At 41.1% G+C, this 22,347-nt stretch overlaps 1 protein-coding gene across 2 annotated transcripts in view; it reads left to right on the plus strand.

The window, feature by feature from the left end:
* The first annotated feature begins 366 nt into the window (after window positions 1-366).
* Window positions 367-22,347, plus strand: part of LOC149309232 (proto-oncogene Wnt-3) — a 36,036-nt gene continuing 14,055 nt past the window's right edge. The window contains exon 1 of one of the 2 annotated variants that reach the window (XM_089531204.1): window positions 367-521. Coding sequence is in view for 1 of the 2 variants with exons in the window: in XM_089531205.1 (XP_089387331.1) it covers window positions 956-1,035 (80 nt within the window). In the remaining variant the exon portion in view is untranslated. Of the gene's footprint in view, window positions 522-955; window positions 1,036-22,347 lie in introns of those variants that run through there. The other variant, XM_089531205.1, reaches the window with a different exon arrangement.

A 22,347-nucleotide genomic window follows, 5' to 3' on the forward strand; every position in this document is an offset into this window, starting at 1 on the left:
AACGTTTTGACACAGACAAAATTCCAGGGCATCCAACAGCCTGTCCTCAGTTGTGGCAGCCTTCTGCAGGAGCTGTCAGTAATCTTAATCCTGTAGAGGAAAAGGGAGAAGATTAAGGATCTTTCTTTGCCCCACACTGGCTACTCCTCTAAGCCTAAAAGCACCCTGAAGAGTTATGAAAGAAGAATATGAGAGATGTGTCAATTTTAACCCGACCTTAGCCCTTGACACCGAGAAGGAATACTTGCTAAACAGAGATATTTATCCCTTCTCCTGCCCATTCAAAACTGACGTGACTTCATGCTCTGCTTCTGCCATCCAGCTGACGGAAGATGCATTTAGACATTTTCCCCCCTCTGCATTGAAATGAAATTCAAGAGATTGCTTTCCCCTCCCTCCTTACCTTCTCCAAGAGGCTTGCCTTATCATATCATGCCAGATGGGGCCATGCGTTGAACATCCCTTGGAGATTTTTTTCAAAAAGGAAGAAATCATGTTAGCCTGGAAAAGTCTCTTTCAAGGTTTGCCTGTTCCTTCCCCTTAGCCAGCACTAGGAATAAAGTTGCAGAAAAGGGGGGGAATGTTGGAATGATTGACAGCTCTGAACTATAGGCTCATCCCTTACCTTAGGCCATGCAATCTGATTGGCTGTCCCCTGACATCCCCAAAGCACAGCACTTTTAATAGAAGCTTTGAGTAGATTGTCCGGGGGTGGGTGGGGGAAAGGGTTCAGTGAGGTTCACTTCTGACAAGGCAGAAAGTCATTTCCCCCCCACTTCAGGGGGACTCTCTTGGGCTATTAAGGGTTTGTGCATAGAGGAGTGGGATGGGTAAGAGGACAGAAAGAATCTGACTTCTTATTTGTTTTCTGTTTTTTACAAAAAAAATTGTCCTTAAATGTTTTTCGGCAAACTTCGTGGAGAGTGGTCTTCTCCTCGCCACCACGCCTGGACTAATGGATTACCACCTGCTTGGATTAATTTTATCTTTTCTCTTTGGTGACGCAAAGGTCTTAGCCGGTTACCCCATTTGGTGGTAAGATGCCTTTTCCCCTCGTCTCAAACTTTTGGCAACTTATTGATTCATTTGTACGATATATTCCTATATGTGTTTGCATTCTCTGTTAGCGCTTTGCTTTGAATCATATCTTTGATCCTTCCACGTTTTTCAGAATTCATGCAAAGTTTCAAGGTGATGGCATTGCATTTCTGTTTCGAAAGGGTGACGCTTAATAGATCTTTCCTCCATAGTTTATCTGAGAGGCAATTTCACAGCCTCAGCCATTAGTACTTTGAAACGACATCAGAGAACGTAATTCTTAAGCACTGTGCACTAATGCTGTAAATCCAGTTGAATTATGATGGAAGCTCAGAATTTCTGAGTGGGAAAAGTATAATTTAGATTTGTTGTTATTAGGTACAGTATGTTGCTGAAGATCATAATGGAATATTGACAATGCTGTGTCAAAGGATATTTGTCAGACCTGCCCTTTCACTATTTAAATTGTGACCATCCTTCTTTCTTAAATGTTTGACCTGCGTGAGAGAATATGTATTATTTGGTTCTTTTAAATATTTGATTTAAAGCAACTGGCCACAATAAAGCCATTTATAAAGCCAAGCAAAATAAAAGTCATATTTTTATGAAGGGTTTTTTTTCCTTTTTGGTAATTACAAGAATTTTTTTCCCATTGGCTGCTTCTACAAAAAGCAAACTGCCCCATTACTCCAAAAGAAAACTTGTTCTTAGTCCCCCATTTAAAAAAAAAACCCCAAAAAGATAAAAGATAAAGAAAATTTGGCCAAAGATTCATCTGTCATTGTAAAAGGAAGGGAGGGAGGGGAAAAGAAATTGACAGCAGAGCAGAAATCTCAGGTTAATTAAAAATATATCAGCATTTCATAATTTGGTATCTCAGTCAATGTCTTTTCCAATCAGTGAAGGTTTTCTTTGAAATCAATGAAGCAAAAAATGCTAAACCTAACGGAATTAGACATAGCTCCAACAATACTGTACCAAGATATGGCTCTCATCTTCTTTCTTGGCTTCCTTTCTATACTGTTCATTCCTTAAGTCCATTCTAAGCGAACACAACAAAGAAATCAGCTAAAATGAACAATTTTTTAAAATTGTTTTAGCTCCATGCAAATTGTCATAAAAATGCACCACGAACATTTTGGCATGTATAGCAATATTTTAATTACGTTTTGTCATATTGTATGGAAATGGTATAGAGGCAGTTTATTGCCCTTGCCAAATGTATTGGAATCGTATATCTATAGCATGGCTACAAGCTTTCTCCTATTCATGGTCCCTTCATTTAGGGTAATTTAAATCAGGTCTCTTGTGGCCCCAGGTTTCATAACAACAACTTTCAGTGAACATTTATAGGGAAAGGTTGCAAAGAGGGCACATCTGATCATTATAGTGAAAAGCTTTGTTAGAAGTGAAGGAATAGTCAGTGCGAACAGATTCAGAGGGCTGGGCTTGGTTACTAAACACAGCTCTTTTGGAATCCAGTTGGACTTTTGAAGCAAAACAGGCCTCTAAATCTTGAGTGAAGTAGAACTATTCTGATACATGAGGAGGCATCCTGATATTTGAATGGCAAGACCCATCTGTTCCGTTATCCTTCTTCATGAATGAAGAAATGAAAGATTAATTCTCCTGTCACTACTTCGTCTCCCTCAAACAGCTCCTCCCTTAAAAAACAATCCAACTATAGAAACACCCATGGGCATATTGAGTGGCCTCATAGAATATGAAAAAGGATTAATTCCTGGATCCAAGAACCTAGACGGTCTAACATATTTGTACCCAACATATTTTAGGAGATGGGAATTGGGCTCTCCATCTACTTTACAAATACATAAATATGTATATCCGTCTTCGATTGTACAATTATGCTCTAAAGTAGAAGCCAAATACTACAATTGTATTTTGTATCAAGACTAACACCTCTTATTCTATTGATAATTTAAAGGTAAGTGCCTGTCTGTATGCATTAACATATTGTTGGGCCAAAATATAATTTATCGTGAGTTGGGGGTTTGTATATATACATTCCACATCCATCTTCTTAACTTATGCTTATTGCTACATGCTACCTCCTGGTCATTTATTATCCTTCCAGATTAGTTTGTTATTTTCTGTTGATATTGCAGGTTTATTCCTTCACCAGCTATTAAACACTGGGCTTTCAGAACAGCATAGCAAATAGGTGCATTTCTAGATCAGCTAGAGCCCCTTGCAAGTGCTCAGTTCCACCTGCAGTATAAACCTATACATTTTAGAGAGATCAACAACAGGAAAAATTAAGACTGCCTACAAATAATGTAAAAAAGACAGAGAGATGAGTAGCTTGGTAATCTTAAGACATAGCTGTTCTGAGTTTCTTCACAGTTTGGTGGTTTAACAAACTAATTAATTTTATGTGGATGAATGTAAATGTATACATGATTTGAATATATAGGTAGTGTTATCATTTTGATTCCTGCCTGGGGCACAGAGATAGCCAGAAAATATGTGACACTGGAGATGGCCTTTTGGACTAGGAGATAGGAGAGTCAGTCTGTTCCTGATTCCAAAATCTGGGCTGTTATACCTCAGCAGTTCAACAGAAACATCTTCCCAATTCTCTAGTCTAACCAGATTTCTGGATGAACATGTTGACTTAAAGGATTGAACTCATTCCCACAACACAATTTTAACTTTTAGAGGTGAATGACACTACTGGCCAAAGTATTGGAAATCATGGCTGCAGAGTAGGAAAAGAACCAGAAAGCCTGTACTGTTTCTAGCTTGCTTGAGACGTTGCGTATGAAACAAGCATGGTGGAGTGGGACAGAAGGAGAAAAGAAATAGTAGGACTAGCAAAAGCCGAGAGAATCTCAAGGAGTGAGGAAGAAAAGCTCTGGGTTCACCATCCAATATGGCTTTCCAGCCTTACGGTAAAGAATAAGTTACCTCACTCCCATTTAATCTATCATTTCGTTTTCGTCAGCTTCTTTTAAAATGTCTGATGTGTTAGCCAAGGTTCATTTCATCATTCATTTATCTTTGAACAGTATGGTTGGCAATCACCGTCACCAAGTACAATTCATTTTAAAAGTATTTGCCTTTGGATTGTGTAGTTAGGAGTAGGGAACTGTTTCCATCCCAGAGACCAAAGTACCTTCTGGGTTATTCCCCGAGAGATCAGATGATATGAATGACGGGGCTCCTTCTTCCTAAGCTCCGCCCCTCCCCTGGAACTCCACCCCCAATATCAAAAAATCCCTTTCTCTGCAAAGGGAGGCACAGAATGATCTGTCCATGTGGGGAAAGGGAGAGGAAGCAGCTTTTCTGCAAGGCTGAAAGAGGAAACCCCATTTTAATTTTCAACTCCTGATTGGCAATCTGTGATCAGAGATAAGAGCATGGGTTCCTCTCCCAGCACAGACTGGAGAAATTAGGTCCGATACAGATGGGCAAAAAGTGCCATCCTGGGGCCGAAATTAGGGCTCGGGAGAGCAGAGCACACCATAATGGCTCACCACCATCCACATGGGCGCCGCCATGATGACATACGTGTGGGACAGCATCCAAATGGCGCCACACCACGTGGACGTCATCAGTGCACATGAGGGTGCCAATGGTGTCCTGCATGCACCCTAAGAACAACCCGCAAGGAGCAGGTTGTTTTTAGGCAGGGGTAGGCAACCTGCGGCCCGCGAGCCGGATGCGGCCCGGCGAGGCCTTGGGACCGGCCCCAGCCCGGTCCTGCCGCCGATTGTCGCCGGGGCCTTTGGCGTCTCGCGCAAGGGGCATGGTGGGGCAATTGTCTATAGAAGCTTCAGAAACATGCATTTATCTTAACATTTTTTTTAAAAATCAGCAAATTTTTTCACGTGTCCTCCATTTTTTATTTAAAAAGTGCCCTCCATTAGAAAATTTTGTCCTACATTTGTCCCGGTTTATTTATTTATTTAATTTTTAAAAAATTATTTAATTATTTGTTTTTTGGCTTCGGCCCCCCAGTTGTCTGAGGGACAGCAACCCGGCCCCCGGCTCAAAAGGGTTGCCTACCCCTGTTTTTAGGGGTCCTGGAGGCCATGGTATTTGGTTGCTGTAGCCTCCATGTGGGGCAGAAAGTAGTGGCATCTTGGCGCACCATTCTGCCCATCTATATCAGGCCATAGTTACTGAAGATGAGAATGGTTTCTCCTTTCACAGTGTCACAGGCAGTTCTTTTGCAATACTGGTAGAAGGGATGGGACAAAAGGAAGACAAGCACAGGAAGGGATTGTGGCCTAGAAGGGAATCTCCCCTGCTGGATGGTGAACTCTCATAAGGCTCATCCAGCTAGCAAGCTGGAGGTCTCCCATCCTTTATCAGTTAACTACACACCTTCCTTGTTATGAATGAATTGTGTATCCTCAGGAAACACTGTTCCCTCAAAGGATCCTGAACTCTACAAATGGGAAATAAGAATAATACGATTTTTGCAAGATATGCCAGATCAACAAGACTGCACATATCTTTGCGCATGAACAGTATTAGGCAAGCCATAATGAAACTGTCATGATAAAAAGATAAGCTTTGCAAGATCTGAGTTGATGGATAAAGATTAGCACTCTTTGCAAGTGTTCAGTTTCTCTGCAAGGTGAGCATCATGCCCTTATAGTTCTGTGTTAAATATCTTAAATTCTTTTACTTCACTCAGCCGATATCCTGTATAAATTAAGCAAATAGAATAAAATGACATCGCCACCATTGAAGGTGTTCAAGTCAAACAATTTGCACACTTCATTGTAGAAGGTTTATGAGAGTAAAGTTATTTGTGGGAAAGTATCAAGTAGCAAAGAATCAGCAAAGAATGTGCTTTGGAGTACTGTTGTATTCATCAAATATCACTTTCAGATTCAGCTCAATGAAGAATGTAAGATGTTATGAAAATGCAACTCTAAGTCATGTCTGGATCAAACGGGGGTTAGAGGTGAAAGCCTTTTCCTGAGGGTGGGAGATGACAGTAGGCCAACATCTATCTGCCTTTGGACAGAAATTGGCTGTGGCACTTGCCTCTGTCCCTTTAAAATGCTGAAGAGATGGTGTCAGTGGGGTGAGACTTAGTGACCAGAGAGAGAAAGAAAAATTTTCTTTAAAAACATCACATTTTAACCAAATTTTCACTTCAAACACCTTGAACTATGTATATGTAAATGCATTTAGGCTGTATGATATTGTAATTTAAAAGTATAATGTTAATTTTGCTAGTTGTTTTATGTCACAGCAATTCCCATGACATTCAGAAATATATAGGCATTACGATTAATGAGTAACATTGGTACAAAAACATTACTAAGGATTCTGTATAGTGTGGCATGGGAGGAGGTTAATGGGTGTGTGTATGTTTGTGTGTGTGACACCATGAGTTACCAAACTTATTGACACTATTTTTCCTTACTATTTTCTGTTTCATGGTAGTAATATTCAGTCTTGTTTATAAAGAGCTCCATTGCAAGGCATGCAGCAATGTGCATGATAGGACCAAACTATTTATACTCCTGGTCTTCAAGCCCCCAGCTTCTTCTTAAACCATAAGAAAGAAAGGTGGACTTGCTCTGGTTTAATCTGGCCACTCAGGTTCTGTAAACCTACATTTGATTAGTTAGCAGTGGAATGGTGCTGCTTTGCCAAGTGTTCTTGCTTTCTTGTTAAATGAGGAAGCTGATCCCTTCTTGTATTTACCAAAAATGTGGTTCAGAGAACTTAAATACAATTAAACTGTTTCAAACTCACTAGAGCAAAGAAAACTAGATTGCATAACATAGGGAGAAGAACCTGATAATCACCAGAAGCACCTTGTGACTTGTTAGAAAAAACACCAAAGAGTGTCAGTAGCATAGATATGGGGCTGCTTCAGCGGATCTCTCTTTCCTTCTTTCCCCTCCTCTCTCTTTCGTCACACACACAGAGAGAGAGAGAGAGAGAGAGAAAGAGAAGGGGAGGCTTCCTCCCCCCTCAATCTTGTCTTTCCTCCAATACTGGGACCCAAAGCAGCTTACATAATAATAATAATTAATAAATAAAAGCTTTATTTATATACCGCCCTTCGAAAACATCAGGGCGGTTTACAGCAATACAAATACATGTACATAACATAACAAGGCAGGAATCAACAACAACAATACATTTAACTTAAAACTCATGCCAGGTCATCAGTGCAACTGGCAAAAAAAGGGGGGGGAGGCATTCAGGGGGAGGAGTCAGGGGTAGGCCTGCTCGAAGAAAAGTGTTTTCAACCCCTTCTTAAATTGGGCCAAGGAGGTAGCTGAGCGGAGTTCAGCGGGCAGTGAGTTCCAGAGGGTGGGGGCCGAGATGGAAAAGGCCCTTCTAGAGGTGTTAACTAATCTGGCCTCTGGAACTCTTAATAAATGCTGCCCTGTTGATCTGAGTGTGCGGGGCGGATTGTACGGAGAGAGGCAGTCCTCTAAGTACCCTGGGCCCAAGCCATACATGATCAAAATACAGATTCAACTAAAAAAAATAATAAAATAAGGTTAAAACAAAGTTAACTGGATTATTGTGTCAACACTACTAACTTGAAAAGAGTTTTTAAAAATTTTAAAAATATATTTGGAGATGGGAGACAAAGCTTTTGAGAGTAATCATATTGAGAGAAAGGCCTCTCTTCTGAAAAATGTAATTGTAATTTGTCCTCCAAATAGTTCAACCCAAGACATAGAAAATTTCGAAAGTCATAACTAATGCTTTTGTATTTGGAAGTGAACAGGTGACCACTGAAACTGTTGCAGCAGTTTAGATCCTCTGTGCAATATTCCTCAGTCAACAGTTTTCTAAATTAAAAAAAATCATTTTTTTAAAAACATGCATATATATTTAACACATTATACATTCTAAAAATCCACGGTTGGCTGAAACTTCTCAAAATGTGTGTTCACAGTGTATACAGTGACCTATCAAAGAGCTACCTTTACAGGGATCTGTGACTGCCCATGGTGCTGTGTCACCTAACATGTCACCCTGAACATGCTTGATCACATCTGACTTTAGAAACAACTGAGAGTTGGGCCTTATTAATACTCAGATGGAAGGCCTGGGTTGTTCAAGTAGCCTAGTGTAGTGGTTTGAATGTTGGACTATGGCTCTGGAGAACCGGGTTCAAGTTCCTGCTTAGCCATGAAACCCACCGGGTGAATGTGGGCCAGTCACGTGCTTTCAGCCTCAGGAGACGGCAATGGTAAACCTCTTCTGAACAAATCTTGCCAAGAAAACCACATGATAGTCACCATAAATCAGAAATGACTTGAAGGCACAAAACAATAACACCTAATCTCCAAAAGAGCTAGGGAAGAAACCCTCCCTAAAACCCTAGAGAGTTGCTACCAGTCAGAATTACAGTGCTGGGATAGGTGGACCATTGGTCTGGCTCAGTATAAGGGGGCAGGGGTATAGCTATGCTGGACTGGTGTGTGTGGGGGCCCTCTGTTCTGAGCCGAGGGGCCTGCTTGCCTGACCTGCCCCACTTGCAATCCCTCAAGTTGGAGGAGGAGCAAGAGGATCAGTTGCTGCTGATGGGAAAAAGCTTGTGTGCCACTTGTGCCATCTTGCAGGGCTAGTTGTGGTAACTTCCATGCTTAGCTGTTGTTGTGGTGGCTGTCTCGGCACTCAGCAATCCTCTGGTTCTTGAGGTCTCAGCTAGGCATTGCCAGTGCCTCTACACACACACACCTTGCAAGCACATTGGCCTTCCAGTAGCAAGATGCTCTTTAGCTACTCCTCTCCGCCACCCATCTTGGGAGGCTCCAGTTAATGGAACATCTCTTAGTGCCTCATACAAAGCAAACACCTCCTTTCCACACAAGTGCACACATGGGAAAAGCCTATGGCGCAATGAACAGTGGTCACCACAGCTTGGTCCCTAGTGGTTTGAGTGTTGGACTCTGGAGACCAGAGTTCAATTCTCAGCTCACCATGAAATCCATTGGGTGACCCTGGACAAGTCACATGCTTTCAGCCTCAAGGAAAGGCAATGGCAAACCTCCTCTGAGCAAATCTTGCCAAGAAAACCCTATGATAGGTTCACCTTAGAATTACCATAAGTTGGAAACAACCTGAATGCAAATAACAACAACAACAACAACAACAACAACAAGAAGGAGACTTCCTTTTTTGCCTGTTTTCATTATGGGTATACATCCATGACAAATCTGTGTTTGCTTCTACTTGATGCATGCTCACAGCTAGTGCCCTGGGGGGCATATTCTTCCATATTTACCTGCCCATCCAAATTGACCCTACTCTTTTGTTCATGGCTTGCTATTTCCTATTTGCTGTTATACCAGAAAGTGGTAACATGGGAAACTATGCAGCCATTCTCATCCCGAACTACAAGGAGGACTACAAGAGTTTTGTGGTGGCATTTTGAAAACCTACTCATATCTTTGAAAAGAGATGTTTCAAATATCCTGTGTCTCCCAAGAATTCTCCTCATGTGCTTTCTTGGCAAGCTTCTTCAGAGAGGACATGCCATTGCCATCCACTGAGTTGGAGAGACTGTGACTAGCCCAAGGTCACCTAGTGGGTTTTCATGATTCAAACCCTAGTCTCCAAAGTCATAGTCCAATGTTCAAACCACTATGCCATGCTTTATATTCAGCCCTGGGACTCTCATCCTTCCCCTGAAATGCCACTAAAATCAAAGCCTGGGTGCTTCCCAGAAGTGATGTGAACTCCCTGTGGTCAAGCAAGATGTCAGTGTGTATGGCTGAAGGAGAGGGTGCTTTTAGGAGTGACACTTCATATTCCTTTTCACTTCTGATTGCTTTGCTTCAGGGGGTTTTATCTGGCAAACCAGTATTGTCAGCTGTTTTCAGAAGCCAACAGGCATCTGTTGAGCCCTAGCCAAAGAGATGAGTCATTGCCCTGCCTAGGCAAATGTGAAATCAGCATCCATGCTAACTTTACCTTTCAGATAGTGAAAATGAATTTTGGAGACAAAATCTTTTGCAGAAGAAAGCAGCTGAACTGAAAAGTGGGACAGAGCTGCTATTCCATTAAAAACAGTTTCTGGTGCTAAACACTAGCAAATTCAGCTTCATCTTACCAAACAAAGTGCCTAAATTGGAGCGTTTGGAAGGCATCCTATGGGGTCATCAGCATCAGGTCTTACCCTTAACTCACACAAACCTGAATAAATTGCACTTCTCTGGCTGTCTAACTTTTCTATTCCAGCCTCCAAAAATTGAAAAGTTACTCAGAGATAATGGGGAGAGCACTTTGCACATTCTCAAAAGCATTCATTATTTCTACCTCCTGTGCAGTAAAACGAGTGGGTCAAGCCTCTTATTCTCTTTCAGACAGTATTTTAGATATTTGAACACAGACACACAGCTAAAATCAATTGTTAGTCCCAACTCAAATAGATCCATTAAATCAAAAAGAACTTGTGAAGCCAACATTTATATAAATTCAGTTGATTCAGTGGAACTAGTCCACTTGGGATGAACATTTGGATTTAGCCTACAAAGCACATGTATAAAGACAAGTGTCATAAATCTACTGAGATAACCTGTGAAATAAAGAACAATTGAATTTGTTCCATTAATGACAAAAGTATCATTATGTATTTCTACAGTGTGACTAAAAAATAAATCTATCATGCATTGTTGTGGTCAGTTGTTTTGTTTCTGTTTTTTAAAGGCTCATGACACAAGCATTCCTGAAACTTTTTATAAAGTACGTGAAATTTCAGGAATTGCCACTAAACATTAATATTCATTATATATCTGGCATTTACTACATGTGTAAGATGTATCTGTATGTTTATATAAATAAAACAGGGTGAAATGTTTAAAACTGTTTACTGTCTGGCAGTCTAGTGCAGGCATGCAATTGGTAGCTTTATATGCAAATAGAAAACCTAATCATGCTAATACCAATGCTAATACAAGTACTGATACTAATGATATTAGAATTCTTGGAAGCGTTCTGTCACATGATGAATTGCCCAGCTGTTTCCTTGGAACATAAATGGAGAAACCTTCCCATTACAGATGTGACAAGCCTGTCTGGCATCTTCCATAAGAGACACATGATTTTCCCTGTAAGAAGCACCTCTTTGTACGCATTTTTATTGCTTTCTTGGACCTGCCTTGTAACCTGGGACACTTTTAAAATCAAAATTCACAATTCCCTGTCTTTTCCCCTTGGATATCCAGCTTAGGATGCCAACCAAGAGGTTTTCACAATCTGATTGCAGAATATCCTGGACCAATGTTCAGAGCTAAGAACATCCTTGGGTTCAAGAGACGATTCCTATGGTTTACGAAGAATATTGTGTGATTTATGTTCTAGTAATCCAGTAAAATAAAAAAGGATCCCTTCCCCCATCTTATCTCTACAGCATCAGAAGCAGAATGCTATATGTTTATATTACTTAATGGTGAATAGTTTTATACCACCCTTCAATTAAAAAAAATATCCCAGAGAAATTAACATTAAAAGAAAATAGAAAACTATTACAAGCAAATGAGATTGAAACAGTCATGTAACATAAGAATAAAAAGCAGCAAGATTTTATAAGCCAGATAAGAAAAATCATCATAATTAAAATTAAGTCTAAAGGGCCTGGGAAAATAAAGAAGGTCATTGTCTAGTACTGACATGGCCAACAGGGTAGGCATCAGGTGAATACTTCTGGGGTAAGCATATTGAAATACAGAATGTCCCTCCCTCTAGTCTTTTCCCATCTCATCTCCAGTGGTTGGGAGCACCTACAGAAAATCTTCCTATATGGACAAATACATACAGATGGCCCTTTCACACTAGACATCACACTGTGATTTCTTATTAACTGTGATTGTTCCATCCTATTTGGGGATTCGCAGTTTAGGAAGGGCCATTTGGAATCATCAGCCAGAGCTCTAGTGCCTCACCAAAATATAAACCCCAGAATTCCATTGGAAGTTAAAGCGGAATCTATGGCTACAATTGTGTGGTATGAAAGGACACTTTTAGGTCCTGTTAGTATCCAAGTCTTAAACAGTTTGCTAGCATGAAGTTGCACCGAATGTGTTTCAGGCTGGAAGATAATGGTAGTTGAACTTCATTCAAGTTTGGAGTCCAACTGATCCCACAGCTGCATAGGACGATTTGTCCCCATTATAGTTCTGATAAACCAGTTGTTCATAGGTGGTAACCAGCATGAGACTTGATTCACTTGTATGTGCCATGCAGTGACATGTTATGATGGAACTGTTTTGCAGCACCTTTAGTTCTTTGTGTATTTTTAGATGTCTTGTATAGGCTCCTTTGTACTTGCTTTATATAGCTGGCTGCTCTCTGTGTAATCGACATATATTTTTTTTAAAGTTCAGAAACCAGAAATTAACAGTTATCAAAATAATAGTTTTCACATGCAAATTTATGCATAAGGATAAAAAAAAATTAGATTCTCCAAGACTGCTTCAGTCTTAAAAGGCAATCTTCTTTGGAGGCACTTTATATGTTAAGTCTTGAGTCCTGTATCTCCATCATCCTTACCTGAGACTGTCCCATTGAAATCAATCAGACTTACTTTGAAGTGCTAGACATGTATAGGATTGCACTGTAACTATACATTTGCAAAGTCGGTGTATAAATGTAAAAACAGGTGCTTGCTAACACATATTTTGCATTGGTAAGTGTGAGCGGCTGCAGCTTCCTGCTGATGGCAATACTTGAAATATATTCTTTGAAAGTGAGTAAAGGACTGTCTGGCTGGGGAGGTGCAGTTGGAGTTGACCAAAGTTTGTGGAATGTGAACTGTCCGTGTACAGTAAGGGAACCGAGCACAGTCAGATGAGTCTCCGACATAAAAACTCCAGGCTGATCTGATAAAAGATGACAAGACTTTTGAAAAATGTTTAAACCTGTTCCTTCTTGTCCTTACAGAAGCCCTGGTGGGTTAAATGCCTGTACTGCAGCCACTCACTCACAAACCACAAGGTTATGAGTTCAATACCAACCAGGGACTCAGGCTCGACTCAGCCTGGTATTTTTCTGTAGGTTGCTAAAACGAGTATCCAACTTGTTGGGGGCAATTAGCTTACGCATTGTAAACCACTTAGGGAATGCTTAAGTGCACTGATAAGCAATATAGAAATGTGCTTGCTATTGCTATTACTTTCTTGCTTCCATAACAATGAGCAAGAAAGAAAAACACAAACTCCAAAATGAAAATAAAAGGGGAAACAGAAACAAAGCAGAAAAACTGGTGGCTAGAGCCGGGCAATACAGAAGCATCTTATTTTTATATTATTATTATTATTATTATTATTATTATTATTATTATTATTTCAGTTGAACAGATACACTAGAGGAAATTGACTTCTCTATGAAATTATTGCATTTTGAAACCTACATTTTTAGATTTTAGATTTTTCAGGTTTCCCAAACCTGATTATTCTATAAAACTATTGCCTCCTGGAATTTAGATTTTTAGACTTTAAGCTTTAAAAAAAAAGGTTTCTCAGACCTGCTGAATTTACTGCCTGAATTCATCAGTGTGAATGTATATGCCTGTACCTACAAATCACCCTTCAACCTCTGACAACCCATGAATTTCATAGGGTTTTCTTACACAAAGAATACTTGTAGGAAGTTCGCCATGGCCTCCCTCTGAAATATAGCTTACAGCACCTGATATTCCTTGGTAGTCCTTCTTCCAAGTACTAACTAGGGCTGACCCTGCTTAGCTTCCAAGATCAGATGGGATCTGGAGCCTTCAGGTTGGTTGACTTATCCATATTAGGAATTATCTTTGCAGACTGCTTTTGAGAGATCCATTTAGAACCTGCTTTTGATTCATGATCACCACTACAATATGTTTAGGAAACCTAAGGAACATTCATTTACTAAGACAGCAAGCAAGATAACTGGTAAATGTGCAACGGAATTAAATGAACCAAAGCATGTTGCAGATCCTTAGATCCTCTGCAAAATGACTGAATCCTGATACAAATAGAACTAAGAATGTTAATGGAAGGGAAAGTTCCTTTTCTCACACACACCCCTTCATCTAGCAGTCCCACCCATCCACATGGAAAACTTCCACGGAGGGGTTGGGGGCTCCTAGACAAAGTGGGGTGACAAGTAGCAAGCTCTGAGAGGGAGAATTGCCCCACATCAGTCTGGAATTCTAAGATATGTTAATGGAAGAAGCAACTGTAAAGATATATCACTAAATACTAAAGTCAATATTGTCCGTGCCACCGTATTTCTTATTTCTATGTATGGTTGTGAAAGCTGGACTGTGAAGAAAGCTGATAGGAAGAGAATCAATTCATTTGAAATGTGGTGCTGGAGAGGAGTTCCAAAGATGCTGTGGACTACTAAACGGGCCAATAAATGGGTGCAAGAGCAAATCCATCATGTCCCTAGAAGCCAAGATGACCAAACTGAGACTGTTGTACTTTGGACGTATCATAAAAAGATATGACTCATTAGAAAAGACAATAATGCATGGTAAGGTAGACGGCAGTAGGAACAATAGAAGACTGCATTATAGGTGGATAGACTCAGTCAAGTAAGCCGCAGCCTTGAGTTTTCAAGACCTGAGCAGGGCTATTGATAACAGGGTGATTTAGGGCTAGTCTACATATTATTACGTGAACTGCAGCAAATTATTGCACATTTGCATCAACACTTAATTGTATTCGCCTCTCTATGCAAATCTGCATCTATTTGCCCTCCCTCTGCCAAAAATGCACAGCCATGTGAATCCATGCTAATCCATGTGACATGGACAGACAGCCATATGTTCGATAATGCAGATCCTCATGAATACACACAGATGCTCTGGTAAAAATTGTGATTCCTTTTTCTAGGGAATCTGAGGAGTTATTCACATGCACCCCACAGAAAGGCCAAATTCCTCCAAATTGCATCTGAGGGATCACATTCTATTCAAATAGAATGAGGAGTATTTTCATCACATAGACAAGCCCTTGGAGAGTTAGCATTCATAGGGTTGCCATAAGTTGATTTGATATATATAATATATATAATAAAAACAATGGAGGAAATTCATGGGAAAGAACCATTCCTTTTTCTCTTCTTGCCCCATTCCACTCTGCTCAGGAGCCTCTGGAGAGGTTTGGGAGATTGAAGGTAGATATAGAATAGACAAAGAAACCCCAAACCTTCTTCCACTGATTTTGGTTTAAGAATAAAAGAGAGGTGAACTAGTTTTTAGGCAAGCTGTATGCCTCCTGTGCATTTCAAGGTAGCGGCTTTTAGCCAATTTTTATTTCAGATCTGATATAAGAAAAACATGAGAGCCAGTATGGTGCTGGACTAGGACACTGGGGGACCAAGGTTCAAATCCCTGCTCAGCTATGCAAACTCATTGGGTGACTTTGGGCAAGTCACACTCTGAACACATTCTGCCAAGAAGACCTCTAAGGCAAGCCTTAGGGTTGCCCTGCTAGGCCAGAAATGACTTGAAAGACAGCCTTTGAAAATCCTGCAGAAAATCCCAAACTAGATCCTGGGCTTGATTTAATGATATAATTTGGTCTTTGTTTGTAAGTAAACTGGGATTAAGGAGTGCTCAACATCTTGCTCTACTGTTGTACAGTGACACTGTGCATTAGCTATTGATTGAACTGCTATGAGATTATATGATGTTCTGAATGTTTTAAATAAGCAATATTTTTTAAGATGTATAAAATGTATATTCATTGTAATTTTTCTCACATATCTTAAATTACATTGGGTTAATATTTTAATGAAGAAAGGTGATTTTATTTAATTTTCTGAATAAAAAAAATCAGAATATGGACAGAGTTAATGTGAGGGTAAAATAATGTGACCAGTTGGCCCATTGGCCTGCTTCATCTCCTGTTACCTTGTTCACCGCTGATAGGCAACTACAAGGCCTCCGATCTGCCTTCTTAAGGTTCTTCATCTTTAAACCAGAATTGAACAGGACAGCTTTTTAAATAGAGGACACCTCTTTTGGCATTACTGCTTACATCATGCCACTAACTGCCAATATGCCTATAAACTATATAAACTCAAATAAAGTTTTGGCCACTCTAGATGACATACCTAGGCCTGAATCCTGTTGGTAGTTGCTACTAGAGCAGACTCATAGTGAATAAAGTCTTATCTAAACCTCACTGATTCAATAGGTCTTCTCTATTTGGGAGTGTCATTAGCATTCAGGCACAACAACATAGACATTGTCTTTTCTAAGAAAAGCTAGCACATGAGCCCATACAGACAGGCCAAAATAAAGCTGCTTCGGGTCACTTTGGAGGTATGCTGTTTAAATGATTCATGCATCCTAAGAGGCCAGAAGCCACACTAAAGCCACGCTCCAGTCCTAAGGACTGGAGTGCAGCTTTGGCACAGCTTCTGGCCTCTTAAGATGCATGTGTCATTTAAACAGCATACCTCCAAAGTGACCCAAAGCAGCTTTATTTTGGCCTGTCTGTACGGGCCCACAGCCAGGACTTCAAAATGCTGATAGGTCTTGCTGCTCAGGGATATTGGGTTTGTAGCCCAAAAAGTAACTTTCCCAGCCTGTTGTCTGTCCCAATGTGTTAATTTTTGTGCCATCACTAACAAACATGCTGGGTTTATGCTACTAATTGCTAATGTAGGAAAGAGCAACAGGATTGAATCTCTCTTTCTTGCTTTTGGCCAATGGCCATTGCAAAGATCAAGGTAATATTACAATACAGTAGCTATTAGCTACTAATTGCTAATGTACATAAAACTAAAGAAATACCTGAGGATTTGCATGCCGAAATAAGATTTGTGTCTGCAGTGACTAAACACCAGCACAATGCTTCCCTTTTGAACAAATAAAAAGAGTCTTCCCCACACAAACATTTTACCAATATATGTACTAGGAAGCATGATAGACCTTCAAATATTTGGCTACTCCAAATCGTACAGTCATAACACCAAGCAAATGTCCACTTGAGACATTCTCACACTGGATTAAGACTAAAGCTTGGAAGAGTTACCTCCTATAGGGTCTTCATTTCTCAGAATCTCCTATCCCTTGGAGTGTGGTGGAGTCTCCCTCCTTGGAAGTCTTTAAACAGAGGCTGGATGGCCATCTGTCGGGGATGCTTTGATTGAGAGTTCCTGCATGGCAGGGGTTGGACTAGATGGTCCTTGTGGTGTCTTCCAAATCTATGATTCTATGATTCAATATAGTCACTGACTAGAAATTTCTGAGTACTGTATGTTTTTGATTAAAAGTAATCTATTTTTAGGGCCACCTGCATAGATTACAGTTTGGGAGCCTGCAAGTTATATTGACCTGTGTAACTAGTATGGTGTAGTGGTTTGAGTGTTGGACTAAGACACTGGGAGACCAGGGGTCGAATCTCTCTTGGACACAGAAACTGGGTGGCCTTGGACAAGTCACACTCTCTCAGCCTTAGAGGAAGGCAACCCCCTGCCCCCAAACCAATCTTGCCAAGAAAACCCTGTGATAGGTTGCCTTAGGGTTGCCATAAGTCAGAAATGACTTGAAGGCACAAGACAGCAACAACAATTGTGCTACATCCTAAAAATACAAAACTCTTTGCTTGGAAAGAAAAAGTGGGTTGATGCTATTACATTCCTCCTGCTGAAATCTATCCCTGCTCCTTGCACTGACATCTGAGATGGTCACCACAGGAAGTTATAGTTGATACACCCTTGGGCTGTTTCCTTTATCATCAACCAAAATGGTATGATCAGCCTCCCTGATACTCAAGTATCTTCTGAGTCCCCCCACCCACTTACCCCATTATGTCTTTGGAGCTTACCATAGACTTAGAGCATTCAAAATTGTTCCAGCTCCAAGGTAACAATTGATATGACTGGGACTCGGTTACCTAACTTGGAAGACATCTTTGCTTTGGCAAGAGGCACCAAGTGGAACCGATGCCAACTTTTACCTTCCCTAGATGCTAAAAATAAGCTGCTGCTTCTTGCCCCCAAGTCAGGTTCCCTCCAGAGGTAATGACAACAAAGCAAGCAGCCAGTAAAAGAGCAATTATCTCCACCTAATCGCTTCCCTGGGGCAGGGAAGCTTGCCAACATTCAGACAAGCGACTGTGCAGGGTGCCCTATGGGGATGAGCCTTTCAGAGTTGACTGCACCTCTTGTTCTATATGGGGAAACCTTTCTGACTTGCCAGCAAACTCCCAAGATTTGGCTGATTACCTCTTTGTTGGTTTTGTAGTTGAGGGAATGCTTAGAGTGGAAAATTTCCACTGGAAAGGTCCATGATCCACAACTGAGATCCTATTTGCAAGTGTGCATGTATGTGTCTTCAATTTCCTGTTGACTTTTATGGTGACTCCCATGAATTTCATAGGTTTTTCTTAGACAAGGAAGACTCAGAGGTGATTTTGCCTGTTCCTTCCTCTGAAATACAGCCTACAACACCTGGTATTAGTTGGTGCTGTCCCATCCAAGTACTAACCAGGGCTCACCTTGCTTAGCTTCCAAGACCAGCTAGGATCTGGTGTCTTTATTACAATCATTTGAAGGACCATGCTCATGAAACAAGGATAGCAGTGTGGGTTGAGGGGTTCCGTAAGGCTTAACATGCGGTCAATTTCAGTGCCAAGCATATATGCCTTTAACGTTTAACTGAATTGTCACCGCCTGTGCCCCTGGAAACCTTCTGTTTACAATAAGAGTGGTGGCCAACTTGCAGCCCTGATTTGACTTAATTTTAGACGCTGAAAAGTTTGGGGACCAAAGCACTCAGAATCCCTAGCCAACATAGCCCAGTGCCTGTGATGCCTGTGGAATTTTGGGAGTTCAGTAACATTTCTAAGCTCTGCCCAACATAAGGTGGCCCCCAGGATTAATGTCTTCCAAAATCAAGGAGAGAAACAGGGGTTAGCATCCCCTAATTACTTGCTGTGGCCCAACACCCTGCTAACATCATCTCCCCATGTTACTCCTAAGGAAATCCTCAGCAACTTTCAGAGAACATCATGCCTGTTTTATGCCAACCTACTAAATAAAAATAATATTTCATGCATCTGATGATGTAGAATCCAACTCGCACAAGTTTGTTGTTGTGTCTCTTCAGGTCTAAGACGAACCTATCATGGGGTTTTCTTGGCAAATTTGTTTAGAGGAGGTTTGCCATTGCCCTCCGCTGAGGTCTGAGAGAATGTGACTTGTCCAAGATCACCGAGTGGGTTTTATGGCTGAACTGGGAATAAAACCCATCTCTACAGTCATAGTCCAACATTCAATCCACTACACTGCACTGGCTCCATACATGTTTTTATGCACTCTCAATGTGACAGGAGGACTGGGGAACAGGGAAAGACAGCTAGCAATCCCATCTTATGTCCATTCGCCCAAAAGCAAGTCCTGCTGGGTGCAACAGGGATTGTTCCTAATTTTGCTTGGGAGTCTGAAAGTTCACCTTTGTCAATTTTTGAAAGAGACCCAACTCATGCCTGCTTCAGGAGCCTTTTCCCTTCTAGTGTGTACACATGCACTGGGGACTTCCGCGTGGCTTACACGGTGAGCTGACTCTATTGTGGCTTCTATGGGAGAAGCCCCCCACCCCATGGAGAAGGGGCCATAAGTATCTTCTAATACGGTAGCCAGGGAAACAGCCCAGTGGGGTTAAGCATGCCACTAATGTCTGTGGTTGCCCTTTTGATAAGGAGCACTCACAGCAGGAGTGAAATAAAGGATCACAAGGAAGAAAGCTTTAGAAAGTCCTTGGGACGTAAGATGCTGAACTGCTGTCGGACACTCCTCCTGTCTGACTTGCCTTTGTAGTGAAAGTACTCCAAAATTTTAGAGAATGGTGGGATGTTCTTGTTTCATGTAAGATGCCTTGTGAAGGTTTCACTCAAAATTTCTCTGCCGATGTTCGAACTGTGTCCAAATGCCTTGGCTGTATTTCCGGGACATTGCTTCCCCATTAGCAACCCACTCTCCTTGTTTCTTCTTTATGGACTTTGTTCCAATCTCTGCACTTACCAAGTTGGTTCTCTTTTCCGCTGGATTCCCCCCCTTGCCAGCTTTCTGATGGGCATCAGCACGTGTGCGCATTGATTAAACCACAGTGCAAAAAGAAATCTTGATCTGCTCATGCAATCGCATCAAGATTCCTTTTTGCGCTGTGATTTTTCTTTTTTATTAAAAAAAATGTGTGCGCGCATGGCATTTTCCATCAGGAAGCTTTAAACAGGGCGGGGGAGAAGCAATCTGGGAACTGTAGTAAAGTTTACATGAGCCAATCTTGAAATTAATTTGAGGAACTCTCCCACTTCAACCAGAAGGCAGAAAGATTTTATGAGAGATCTATTGATCATCTTAGAGCATTAAATAATCTTGCCTGTTTCTGTTGCTTCTGCCTACTGTTTGGTTTTATAGCTCTGTAATGTTTGCAAGTCATTTCTTTTAGCTGGCCAGACAGATAGACAGATCTAGAGACACACAGACAGAGTTAACCCCTTATTGCCAGCACATGAAAGCTAGCTGCCAACATTGATGTGGATGGAAAAATTCCTTCTTGACCGCAAATGTGGGGATCAGTGAAAACCCTGTTATGAATAAGCTCCATGGAGGGAATTAGGAGGGAAAGTCAACCCTGCAGCACCAGTCAACATCACAGCTCTGAAAGATGCAGTTGTTGTTTATCTCAGAGACAGAGAGGAAATTTCTCCAGTCATGAAGAGGAAACTCTTCCTGACACAGAACTCAATGGGAAACAAAACTTATTAGCAGCAGGGCAAATGTTCCATGGCCCTTTGAGCCTGGTGGCCTTATCCAGATTTTTTTGTACTGTCTTGCTATCAAGAAAAGAATCTCCTGGAAAGAGACAGGCTGTAGGTTCCTCTTCACTTTCCCCAAGATTTTATACTATCTACCGTGCACCATGCACCTCAGACTGTGGTGGTGGTTCATGGACACTGCCGTCTCTAAAACCCTGACTTCAGTCATGCTGGGTGTGTAAAAGGGAGAAGGGATGCTCAGTTTCCCATCTCTTCAGCCTGAAATGGGACTAACTATAGTTCTGGGAAGAGCTCCTACCATCCCAGTGCCAACACCAAACCTAAGCTGACCCACCAGTGTGGGAGCTTGTCCATGTTCACAAAGGGAGGGGGCTGTCTTTGAAATTGCTACAGACCCCCAGTCACATCAGTCACAAAATATTTTTAGTCAATTTAATCAGTTTGTTTTGTACCAAAAAAGGGAGCGTTGTGACCTTGTGATATTTGATTTGTATGTGCAATGCACAGGCTTTGGACAATATGCCATCATTCAGTGACTTGTCTCAACTAAAAATATGAACCATCTCTGCAGTGCTGAACAGTGAATGCATTTGATATATTGAGCCCATGTGGGCAACCAAACTCCTATGGTAAAGAATTTTCTTGCCCTAGGTAATTTGACCATCTGGATCACCGTGTGCTAAAATTATCATCTGTTTGAACTCAATGGATTCAATGCTGATGTAGTCATTTAAATTAGCGGTGCTTATGTTAATCGTGATTAATATCAATCTCTTCCATTTAAGTATGTATCCAACCTGACTTCAGCTATTCATGCTGATCTGTGGTGGATTCTGCCTTGACACAGCAGAGTTTTTTCCTTATGAAAGCCGAATCCCCATTTGTTCCTGCTTTGCCCTCTGCTTTCCTCAGGACCCAAAGAAAAATTACAGACCTGGAGTTTTATCCAATAATAACTTAATTGGGATGACTTTAGGAACTACTATGACTCTTGTGCAATGGAGCTTAAAGCCATACTTGGGCCTAGGAACCAGTTTGTAGATGGACGGGTCATTTTAACTTTCATTTCCATTAAACAGTTATCTGGAAACACTTTGCTGTACAGGTGTCTTTCTGGATTTGCATCTACTTTGTCCACATGATACATTGCAGTCTGTTCGTTTATACAAACTGAAGGATAAGGAGCTTGTGGACTACAGATCGAAGGTCCCTTTGAGCATGAGATGGTGGGAGTGACTGAATGAGATGACCCTTGTGCTTCATTCAAACTTTGTGATTCTATGGTCCATATAAAGGGGGGCATCTAGAACAGAGGTTACCTGCTATCTCTGTGGCATTACTGAGTAGACCTAGGGCAGAATCCAGGAAATCAGGAGACATTAAATAACTGATATTAACAAACTATACATCAAGGAGATCAGAAATGAGCAATCCATTGATTTTAACAGTGGTGGCTAAACCTAATGGTGTTCTTTTGTGCTGGTGTGATGTATTAGCTATTTATCACAGCATCTGGTAGTGTTCACTATTCCATGGCCACAGAGAAAGAAAGGGAGAGAAGGAAATAGAAGATTAC

This window comes from Sceloporus occidentalis, unplaced genomic scaffold (genome assembly GCF_023333645.1).
Source record: "Sceloporus occidentalis isolate IW3139 unplaced genomic scaffold, rSceOcc1.0.p SCAF_7, whole genome shotgun sequence".
Lineage (NCBI taxonomy): Eukaryota > Metazoa > Chordata > Lepidosauria > Squamata > Phrynosomatidae > Sceloporus > Sceloporus occidentalis.